General features: G+C 36.5%; 1 protein-coding gene across 1 annotated transcript in view; it reads left to right on the top strand.

Moving 5' to 3' along the window:
* Nucleotides 1–11,842, top strand: part of LOC126831784 (putative ankyrin repeat protein RBE_0220) — a 64,227-nt gene extending 52,385 nt beyond the window's left edge. Inside the window, exons 6-7 of the mRNA XM_056099131.1 lie at nucleotides 6,781–7,886; nucleotides 11,826–11,842. Coding sequence (XP_055955106.1) covers nucleotides 6,781–7,886; nucleotides 11,826–11,842 — 1,123 coding nt within the window. The remainder of the gene's footprint in view (nucleotides 1–6,780; nucleotides 7,887–11,825) is intronic.
* Nucleotides 11,843–12,848: the final 1,006 nt, after the last annotated feature.

The raw sequence follows: 12,848 nt of genomic DNA, 5'->3' as shown, positions 1-12,848 counted from the left end.
CTACTACTCGGATAAAATAGAGACTGGTCAAAACAAACAGAAAGAGTTATTCAGAGTAACAAGTATACTTCTTGATCCAAACTATGGCGCCACTAAGCTTCCAGAAACTGTGCCTGTACAGGAACTCCTAGATAAATTATCTGCTTACTTTTCTCAGAAGATTGTCAAGATTCGTGAAGGATTGGTTACTGAGATCAGCGGACATGTCTATCATAAGAATTTGTCTTCTGTAGTCCCAACTCTCTCTCATTTCCAACACGTGTCTGTGTCCGAAATGGCTAAAGTTATGAACCAGTCTTCCTTAAAATCATGTTCACTTGACCCCCTCCCGACAATATTATTAAAAGAATGCCTACCAACCATTGTACCTATTATGCCTGACATTATAAACACTTGTATTTGTGAAAACACCGTTCCTGACGATTTCAAAACCTCAATCATATTCCCACTAACTAAGAAATTCAACTTGGATCAGAATCTGGAGAAAAATTACAGACCAGTATCTAACCTGAGTTTCCTATCTAAAACCTTAGATAGCAAGCCAACTCACATCCGATATCAGTGACAATAATCTAATGGAAGAGTTTCAGAGTGCTTACAGGAAGTTTCATAGCACCGAGACAGCTATTGTTCGGGTACACAATGATATCAACATGAGTTTAGATCGCCGTGAATGTGTGCTTCTAGTTCTCTTAGATTTATCCGCGGCTTTTGACACTGTAGACCACAATATTTTGCTTCACAGGCTACAGTCTGATTTTGGTGTTACTGAAAACGCTCTGAGTCTGTTACGCTCTTATATTACTAACCGCTCACAAAGTGTTGTAGTAAACGGAATATCTTCTAGCCTTTCTGTTCTGGCTTCCGGTGTACCACAAGGTTCCGTCCTCGGACCGATCTTGTTTAGTCTATACACTAAACCACTTGGCCTCATAGTAAGACATCATGGATTATTATTTCATCTATATGCGGATGATACACAGTTGTACATTTCGGTTAAACCTATCAAAAGTGACATCGACATTTCCAAGCTGAGTATTGAAACTTGTATCTGGATGAACAACTATTTTTTTAAACTTAATGCAGAGAAGACTGAGTATTTGGTTATTGGGTCGTCTTTAAACAGGAAAAAGTTTAACTTCGATCTGTCAATACAAGCAGGAAATAGCTGCATTGCCCCTTCTCAATCAGCCCGAAATATTGGTGTAATTTTGAACTCAAATTTTTCTTTGGAAAATCACATAAACAATATTTGCAAAATAAGTTATTTTAATTTAAGAAACATAGCTAAAATGCGTAAATATCTGTCAGTAGCTGCCACAAAAACACTAATAAATTCATTAGTTACTTCGCGTATTGATACTTTTAATTCTGTCCTGTACGGTGCACCCCTCAAACATCTTGAAAAATTGCAAAAATTACAAAACTCAGCTGCTCGCCTTATTTCTGGAGCAGTATATAGGGATCATATTACACCTATTCTATATAAACTACACTCGCTTCCTATTATTTTTATAATTGAATATAAGATTTTATTATTAGTTTTTAAATGTATAAATAACATGGCACCTATTTATCTTAGTAATCTTTTAGGTTTTTATGAACCTCGTCGACAATTACGGTCTTCCGGTGACAATCTGCTACTTATTGAGAAAAAGCTAATCTCGTCAGTTTCGGCGAGAAGGCTTTTGAGGTAGCTGCCCCCAAACTATGGAATAAACTTCCTCATTGAGAACTTTTGTGGAAATGGCGCTATATAAACGCGTATAAATAATAATAATAATAATAATAACCTAAATAATGGTGGGGATGTTGTCAAGCTCACCACAAAGGGATCGAATGTAATCAATCAGGCTGCTCAGCTTCACCAGTTGGACATTTCGGTCACACCTAATGCTCAAATGCTCATGTGCATGTACAGTGCATATAGAATTTCACTCACCAGATTGGATTCCAGTCCAGTCAGTCAGTGTTACAAAAACAAACTAGTTCTCAGCTCGCTTATTCTTAGTTCTCTAAGACACCAGAACTCACGTCGAACCCGCTTATTCGGTATCAAAGCAGTTAGTCCGTCCGTAAAACTTCAATATTGCGAGTGAATCTGGAAATTGTCTATAAAGCTTTTTTTTAGGATTGATTTTAGTAGCCTATGGTGTCCTCTTTCAGAATCTGCCGGGTGAACTCCGGTCACCTTTGAGCGTTTTGCGAAATTCAAGATGGCGTCCAAGACGGTCGCCATTTCAAATAATCCACCATAACTCCCATAGTATTTATTCTAGGACGATAATTTTTGGGTCTAAACGTATGTTACTTTGGTCAAGGAATACACTGAAATCATTCATTATGTTGTAGGTGATTAGATGATAGTAAAATCTAAAATGCCAGACAATGTGGCCCTTTAACTCGTTAGCGGCGGCTGAGGGCCATTATTTTACCAAACCAAACTATATCTAGAGACAAACTACATATTTCTGGATAAAGGAGCATATGAGTGATGTGAAAACATCACATACATGCCTATTAGGGGCTCTAGGGCCACATGGGCCGGTCCTGAAAGGGGGGGGGGTGCACAAGCTGTTTTGTGAACATTTAAACAAACAAATTCTACCCACAAAACACGAAAATAACCCCCACAAAACTAGGCAATATCCAGTTTAATCCTTTGGTCGTATTTCTGGCTGCAACCTAAGACAGTACAAGCACAAAATACTGTACATTCTAAGCTATCCGTAGTGCATCTACAAGCAAGCGTACTGCATGAGGTGTCATTCTTGTATGCGCATCTGATGAGACACATGACAGACCCGGGAGCAAGTTGGCCGGTTGTAGTGTTATCAATTTAGTATCATTCACCCAGCAATATTGCTTGTTGATAAGCTCTTTTTACGTTCCCTGTAAATGCATTATTCATTGAGCAAGACTACCATGTTTGAGTGGGGATGATGACTTTTAGATGTCCATACCCACCAGCGTGTTTCAGGCATCGATTTTGCTAGAACTCTGTCCATAACAAGCTGCCATAAAAACAGTGGCCTGTGTAAGCACCGATTGACCAGTAGCGGATTATCAGTGAGGCTGATGAGGCTGCAGCCTCAGGCCCAAAGATTTTGTAAAAAATGTTAGGGGGGTGGTGGGTTAAGGCCCAACGGGAATCAACATAGGCCCTGACCCGAAATTAATTAGGCCCACGCCATTTTAAATAGGCCCTATTTAAAAACTAAATAGGCCCTCCAGCAACTGCCGCCTCGCCTCAGGCCTTGGTGGAGCGTAATCCGCCACTGACCGATTCTACTACTCCGACGACTAAGAGAGAGAAAACAATGAAGCTCTCACCCACCACTTCCAAAGCTGTAGCAGCATGTAACCGTGTCATATCGAGTAAGAATATGGGCTGACAAGATTCCAGTGATAATTGACATGTCAACGGTTGTTTCTTCTTTGATTGGTGATTCCAGTGTCAACGGTTATTTCTTCTTTGATTGGTGATTCCATTGTGACGTGATTCTTGTCAGCTTGTTATGGACAGAGCTCTTGCAAAACGACGCCTGAAACACGCTGGAGGGTATAGGCATCTGAAACTGGAAATATATCGTCATCATCCACACTTAAACCATGTAGTCTTGCTCTAACAAATGATGCATTCGTATGGAAAGTAAAACATGTCACCACCATGCTATTGTGTGGCATTTACTGGAAGATCGCAATCCACGGGAACTTGATCCAGAACTGTATTGTTGGGTTAAGGAGACTAAATTGAGAACATTACAGTCGGTCAAATTGCTCATCAAATGCGGATGCACGAGTGACCCCACCAAATAGTACGCTTGCTTGTAGCTGCACTAAGGGTGGCTTAGAATGTATAGTATTTTGCATCTGTGCTGTCGCAGGTTGCAACCAGACACACGACTAAAGGATTAAACTGAATATTACCTAGTTTTGTGGGGGTATTTGTTTTTATAAAAAATCAAAACACAGATTGTGCCCTTCTTTTCAGGGCCGTCCCATGTGGCCGTGGACCCCTTGTTAGCCATGTATGTAGTGTTATCGTATCAATCATATGCTCCTATGCCCATAAATATATAGTTTGGTTCGGTGAAATAATTATTGTTCAAACCGCCGCTATCGAGTTAAAGGGCCATATTGTCTGGCATTTTGCATTTTACTCTCATCTAATCACCCCACAACATAATGGATGATTTCGATGTATTCCTTGGCCCCAAAAACATACGATTAGACACCAAAATTATCACCCTAGACAAAATAGTATGGGGGTTATAGATGATTATTTGAAATGACGGCCGTCTTGGAGGCCATCTTGAATTCTCAAAACGCTCAAAGGTGACCCAGGTTCAACCGGCAGATTCTTAAAGAGAACACCATAGGCTACTAAAATCAATCATAAAAAAATATGTGTGTACAACTTCCAGGTTCAGCCATAGTTCTGCCGGACTAAGTGTTTTGACGTCAAAATAGCGTCAGTGTGACGTCATAATGCCATCATGACGTCACACCATGTCCTGCTGGCGTCGTGATTACCTTTTTTTCCGATTCGTTGGTATCACTTTTGTATCTAATGATATACATTTACATGCTCTAAAACGAGCCGTTTCCAAGATATGGAGGACAGAAAATCCAATTGGCGGCCATCTTGGATTTATGCTAATTATGAAAAACGCTACAGGGTTTCAGCGGACAATTTTGAGTTGGGAGTCCTTAAGACATCCCTTTACTAGATTCCAGTGAAAGAAATTCTTTTGCAATTTGTTCTCGGTACATGACAAACAGAAATTATATCTCTCCGTCTAACAGTTTGGTGGGGTGGAATGGGGGTTGAGTGGGACAAAAATGAGGCAGTGTGAAGTTAAATCTGTTTCGTTATTGGCGAATAGCGATTAACGAAACAGAACGCATGTTGTTATGCGGGGTTCGGCAATAATGAATAACGAGTCAGGATGTTTTCAGTCCGTAGGATGAAGGCGGCGGGGGGTAATCCGATCTGTGAATTTTCCTTGACCAGTTTTTTTTTGCGTAGATTCCGAATCTGTGTCGTGATCAGGCGTCGGAGGGGGCGTTTTCAAGATATGGGTCCAATGTCTACAATTGGGGGGGGGGGGTGTAATTATGTTGCATAAACAATGATCATGTTATATATTAATGAAACATCCATTTCTAGGACTGTCCATCTCTAAATAAGTGTATATGATGCCAACTGTTTTGATTTGTGTGGAGGTGGGTGGAGGTTACGTGTGTGGAAGAGTGGGCGGGGGCGGGAAATGAGTTATCGTTGATGTAAATGATGATTTCCTTATTCATAAGTTCTACTTTTCGAGTTGCATTTTGGCTTGTATAGCGTGTTGGCGCCTTCTTACTGACATCAATAAATACAAAAATATGACTACGTCGAAAGTCGACAAGACGATATACAAGCCAAAATGCAAGTCGAAAAGTCGCTAATAGCGTGGTGTGTTAATTTCCTAATTTCTACTTTTCGCGTTGCATTTTGGCTTGTATATCGTGTTAGCGCCTTCTTACTGACGTCAATAAATACAAAAATATGACTAAGTCTAAAGTCGACAAGACGGTATACAAGCCAAAATGCAAGTCGAAAAGTAGAAATTAGGAAAAAACGAGGGGCGCTATTATCGCTGTGTGTTATTTCTTAATTTCCTATTTTCGAGTTGATTTTGGCTTGTATACCGTTTTGTCGCCTCACATTTTGTCGTAACTTCTACTTTTCGACTTTTCGACGTTCGTGTTTTGAAGAGGCGAAAAGTAGAAATTATGAATGGTAGTTATAAGCTTCCATATTTTTCCACCCAGAAACCTTTTTTCTAACATCATCTACTGATGTAAGTCACATTTCGCGATATTTTCTACCTTTGCCCGTTTCATTATCGATCACCACCCAGACTCCGAATCTACGCAAAAACATTGGTCTAGAAAAACCTTGGTCACATCAACTCACAGCTTGGGTGGCGATTCAGCACTTCAGCCACCGGAATAATTAGCCAGAAACGAATAATGAATAAAGAACCACGAATTAACTTCACACTACCGGAAAATGACAGCTTGTTTAGATATTAACTGCCGAGGATTATGTTAAAGGAAATGACTGCACAGCATCCGGAGTCCACATTTACTATGTAATGTAATGTGATTTTTTCAGCTACATTTACCAAACTACAACGAACAGCGAATATGCTTTGAAACGAAATGACCTCTTTGAACACGACAACGAAATTTGTCGATTTTTAATAAACATGGCTTTTGGCTTTAAGTTTAATGGTTAAAAACGGTAATCAACTTTCATGATTGTCACTGAATACAGATAGACATAAATGCAGCTACGTTTGTTTTGATTAATTTTGTAAAATGTAAGTAGTAGGCCTATAAGAGATGAATCACATAATGTATCTACACATAGACTGGTAATTAAAACTGTATCCAGGCTTCATTTTGAGTTTCGCCTCTCTACTAAATAGACGGTAGTCCTACATATTAGACTATAACAATCGTTTATCATTTTGGGTATTTAGGTGAGCCGTTTCGAATACCCCCACAATAAATAGATAATAATGGAATTCTTGAAATAGTGGCTTAGATGGATGATAACGCATAGGCTTTGACATTGATTTATTGATTAAAACGCGCGTGTTTCTTTTCAAGAAATGAAATTTATTATTTGCTGATTTGTTGACATGTACATAAAAGGTGACCAAGTTCGACTGATTTGAACACAAATCGTTAAATTACTTTTGATCCTTTAAATTTATTTTTTAGATTGGAGACACATATTGCATCTGGGAACATCAATGAAGTAGAGACATTACTAAAACAAATACAACCTGCTGATATGAGCAAATTAAACTGTGAATTTATTAAATTGACTAATAAGGCAATAGTTGGGGGAAATTTACCACTATTGCAATGTTTATTTACTAACTGTCTATTGTTACAATCTGATATTAATCTTAGTTTGGAATTTTTAACAAGCGCTATAAAATCTGATTTTGTTGAAGGTATCAAGTATCTGTATTCTCATGGATTAAGTTTACAATTTCGACATGAGGGTAATCTATGGAGTGCTTTAACCAATGGACTGGACGTGGATGGTTATACTCCTTTAACGTATGCTATAGCAGCTGTACGATATCGTGGTGATAATATCGATACATGTATAAAACTAATCTCATTACTAATTGAACATGGAGTTGATATTAATGGAATGGACGGGAATGGTGATACTCCTTTAACACTTGCTATACAATATCATCGTCATAATATCGACACATGTATAAAACTAGTATCATTACTAATCGATCGTGGAGCTAATATTAATGGAAATGCCAGGGGTGGCAATACTCCTTTAATATATGCTATAAAATATCATATTGGTAATATCGATAGAGATATAAAACTAATTTCACTCCTAATCAAACATAGAGCTAATATTAATTTAATGGACAATATTGGTTATACTCCTTTAACTTACGCCATACGATACCATGGTGATAATATCGATACATGTATAAAACTAATATCATTACTAATCGAACATGGAGCCGATATTAATAGAGTTAACAAGTTAGGTGATACTCCTTTAACACTTGCTATACAATATCATGGTGATAATATCGATACATGTATAAAACTAATATCATTACTAATTGAACATGGAGTTGATATTAATCGAAAGGACAGGGATGGTAATACTCCTTTAATATGTGCTATAACATATCATATTGGTAATATCGATCCATGTATTAAACTAATTTCACTCCTAATCGAACATAGAGCTGATATTAATGAAATGGACAAGAATGGTTATACTCCTTTAACGTATGCTATAGCAGCTGTACAATATCATCGTCATAATATCGATACATGTATAAAACTAATATCATTACTAATCGAACATGGAGCCGATATCAATAGAGTTAACAAGTTAGGTTATACTCCTTTAACACTTGCTATACAATATCATGGTGATAATATCGATACATGTATAAAACTAATTTCACTCCTAATCGAACATAGAGCTGATATTAATGAAATGGACAAGAATGGTTATACTCCTTTAACGTATGCTATAACATATCATGGTGATAATATAGACACATGTATAAAACTAATATCATTACTAATTGAACATGGAGTTGATATTAATGGAAAGGACAGGGGTGGTGATACTCCTTTAACACTTGCTATACAATATCATCGTCATAATATCGATACATGTATAAAACTGATATCATTACTTATTGAACATGGAGTTGATATTAATGGAATGGACGGGGATGGTGATACTCCTTTAACACTTGCTATGGGAGCTGTACGATATCGTGGTGATAATATCGATACATGTATAAAACTAATATCATTACTTATTGAACATGGAGTTGATATTAATGGAATGGACGGGGGTGGTGATACTCCTTTAACACTTGCTATACAATATCATCGTCATAATATCGATACATGTATAAAACTGATATCATTACTTATTGAACATGGAGTTGATATTAATAGAATGGACGGGGGTGGTGATACTCCTTTAACACTTGCTATACAATATCATCGTCATAATATCGATACATGTATAAAACTGATATCATTACTAATCAAACATGGAACTGATATTAATGGAATTAACAAATTCGGTGATACTCCTTTATCACTTGCTGTTAAATGTCATCATCATAATATCGACACATGTATAAAACTTGTATCATTACTAATCGAACAAGGAGCATGTGTAAAACAAAAGGTTAAATCGGGTATTACACCATTAATGATAGCGGCGCAATACGCTATTCACACAAATATCGTTAAACTTGTATTGGGAGATAAAGATAACGTTAATAGTATTGATGATGATGGTCTATCAGCATGTAGATATTGTTTTAAACGGGGCTACTCATATTTTACAAAAAGAGATTATAGGACTACCCTTAACATCTTCAAACTTTTAGTTGAGTCTGGTGCTGACATGGTTAGTAATGGAGTTAAATTACTTCATGATATTCTTACACTCGGTAATTTACACATCTTTGAGTATTATATTGGATTAAAGTCACCATTTGCTGATGTATCTGATCAAACAAATGAAACTTTTTTGCATCTACTGGCCAAAGTGAAATATAACTTTACATTTGATCAATTCAACTGGCTTTTTTATTATGGTGCTGATATAAATCGCAGAGATTCCAAAACGAACACTCCGGCTATTATTGCCGGGTATTTGCTCAATAACAGATATTTAGAGTTTTTAATCAAACAAGGTCGTATGTGTGATGTTAATATACAGAACAAAGTAGGACAAACTGCTTTACACGCTGCTGTTGTTAGATGTTCGCAATTAAACAGCCAATTTCAAGAAGCCAAAGTTGCCGAGTTCAAGAAGAGTGTCAGCATCGAAAACCCAAGAAAGGAATTCAAAAACCAAGCCTCGAAACTTACTGGTGAATTGAAGCAAACGCTTAAAATGAACTACAGTGCATTTAAAGAGTGTGTAGATGTCTTGAACAATTTCAAAGTTGATGTCAATATTCAGGACTCGAATGGAAAAACAGCGCTAATGTTAGCTGCTACTAGCAATAACATATATATGGTAAAGACACTATTGGACACAGGAGCAAATCTTCATATACTGGATAATAAACATGGATCATCAGCCTTACAATTACTTTGTGTTGGTTGCGGTAGGGAATGTTTGAGAATGTTCATAGCTAAGGGTGGTCACACATTGATAGATTTAGCAGGGACAGATGGAAACACGCTGATTCAGAGAGCTTTATTATTTCATATCTGTTGTAACCCCCATAAAACCATTGAAGGTATCTGTTGTTTAGTCGCAGAAAATTGTTGTCTTCAAAAGTTAAAGTCCACTGCAACTAGTTACTACAGTGATCTAACGTTAGATATGTTAGATAGTGAAGAGAGGCACAAACTTAGACAATTACTTTATCGAAGCGGGGCACCAGTAGCAGAAATTGTTTCCACCATCAATTTCGAAATGGAGGATGCCGGTGCGACTGCTCAATGTCTTTCTCCAAACAGGGACAAATTCAGTTTGTTCTGTTTCAATTTATCTTTAAAGGGCAAATGTGTCAGAATTATTAGGCAACATATTGGACTTGATGTAAGTAAAAGGGTTGAACAGTTAGACATCCCCCTGGAGCTAAAACCCGACATCCTTCTCGTTGATCGTATACCTAAATGCTATTCCCGTGATAATTATATTGATGGCAGTAATGATATGTTTCATTCTGAAGATGAAGATGGTAATATTTATCATGATCAAAACAATTGCAATAGAGAGACGAGAGGTGGTCATACAAAACTCCAAGTTTGTCACGGTATCGTGGATATAAATGATGATGATATTTATAACTATGAATACTATAAAATGGATAAGAAGTTAGAAGATCTTGTTATTGAGGACGAAGAAGAATTGAATGGGCCATCAAAATCATCATCATCAGAAGAAAAAGAAGACAAAAACGATGATGATGATGATGATGATGATGATGATACTGAGGCGAGGATGACGGAAATACATGATGAAGATAATGATGTGGAGAGGGGTAATATAGGATATCGATAATATACTCAAAACCATTACTGATCTCTGTATTTACGAGACATGATAACGCATAAGAAGAACGAATTTAGTAATTGGTACCGTATTACAAAGAACCATTACTTCAATTCAGAACATACAAAACAATGTCACTGCCTCTATTATAGTTAAACAATTGCAACTGTCAGTTAGACTGCAACAAAACAAATCGGTCATTTTTTTTATTATTAAAAGCGGGAGCTGTGGTGGTTCTATGAGTAAGACGTTTGCTCGCTAATCTGGGGATCTTGGGTTCGCTCCGGGTGTTGGGTGATACAGGAAAGTAGGACGTTCAACGCAATTTCATTCAATTTGCCTACCTGGTTGTACCGTAAACTGATTAATTCGCAATTGCAAACTGATGCTTTTCCACTCACACTTTACCATCATTTGTTTGCTATTAATCGGTATCGTTTTTTAGTCTACATAGTTAGTATTATATGTATAATTCATTTATCAGCACCATTTTGTCATAAATAATTAATTATATCCGCGTGATCATGCTTTCAGTTATTAGCACCCCGTTGTGATAATTGGTTTATCAGCACCGTGTTGTAATTAATGGTTTATCAACTCCACGTTGTAATAAATGGTTTATCATCATCATGTTCTAATTAATAGTTTATTAGCTCCATGTTGTAATTAATGGTTTATCAGCACCATGTTATTATTAATGGTTTATCATCACCATGTTATTATTAATGGTTTATCACCGTGTTATAATTAATGGTGTATCAACACCATGCTATTATTCATGGTTTATCATCACCATGTTATCATTAATGGTTTATCACCATGTTGTAATTAATGGTGTATTAACACCATGATATTATTCATGGTTTATCATCACCATGTTGTCATTAATGGTGTATCATCACCATGTTATTATTAATGGTTTATCAGCACCATGTTGTAATAAATGGTTTGTTAGCACCGTGTTGTAATAAATGGTTTATCAGCACTGAGTTGTAATTACTGGTTTGTCAGCACCGTGTTGTAACAATTGTTTATCAGCGCCGGCTTAAGTCATTATCACCTTTGTTATTGCCATTAATTGTATAATAGCTTCGTAATATCGGTAATGGTTTATCAGCTCCATGTTGTAATTAATGGTCTATCCTCGCCGAGTTGTTTCATTATTACCCTTTTTATTGACATTAATTGTTGTTCAGCTCTATGTTGTCATTATTACTTATTTTATCAGCACCATGTTGTAAATAATGGTTTATCAGCTCCATGTTGTAAATATTGGTTTATCAGCTCCATGTTGTCATTATTATTTTTTTATTGACATTAATTGTATATAAGCTCCGTATTATAATCTCCGTATAGATATGGATCTATGTTCAATGATTAAAAAAATACAATTGCCAATTGTATCCTGCATGTGTACTTGTTTACATATGAATATAAGTGGCTTTATAATAGGTGCATCGCGAGCACCTACTAATACCTCATACACATGTTCAGATAGAAAGCACAAATTTAAAAGATGGGCTCGCATTCGATACAGATCTGAAGTAGCGAGTTTTGTTGATGTCAGTTCACAGAACGATTATTGTACCTCTATAATAATTTGTAATGCATGATCAAACTAAAACGTGACGAAGTATGCGTCTGGTGATGTTGCTGTGTGTGACGAACTTGTAATTGTCGAAATTTGTTTATACATAGATCTTAATGTCTATTATTTTGTAATCGGGTACGGACATGACAATATGTGGTGCAATTCATATGTTTTATATGTATATATTAATTTCTATGTGGTGTCATTCATATATATTGTATGTATATATTAATTACTATGTGTTGCCATTCATATATATAGTATGTATATTATTATATTAATCACCATGCGTTGCCATTCATATATACGTTGTATGCATATATTAATTACTATGTATTATTAACTAGTTGCCATGTATATGTTGTTTTTTTGTTTTTGTAGTTATCATTTATATGTTTGTGATTGTATACCCAAATGCCCATTTCACTCTATATCTGTAAAGTCGTACTAGCTCATTTCGGGACTAACACACTGTTCAATTTTATTTCAATGGTAGGGATCCTGAGGTTGGACATGTGACTCTACTCCTTGTCACGTTCTAGCGGGAAATCAAAACCTTGGGGTTTCATGCTTTAGCTATGTGGATCCATTCGCTTTATTTGATATTTATTGTTATTTGCTTGTAGTACCTGTGTTGGTTGTCATGTCCGCAGGTTATTC

The sequence above is a fragment of the Patella vulgata genome, chromosome 1, assembly GCF_932274485.2.
Source record: "Patella vulgata chromosome 1, xgPatVulg1.2, whole genome shotgun sequence".
In the NCBI taxonomy this organism is placed as follows: domain Eukaryota; kingdom Metazoa; phylum Mollusca; class Gastropoda; family Patellidae; genus Patella; species Patella vulgata.
The sequence above is the reverse complement of the archived record's forward strand: the minus strand, read 5'-3'. Positions and strand labels throughout refer to the sequence as shown.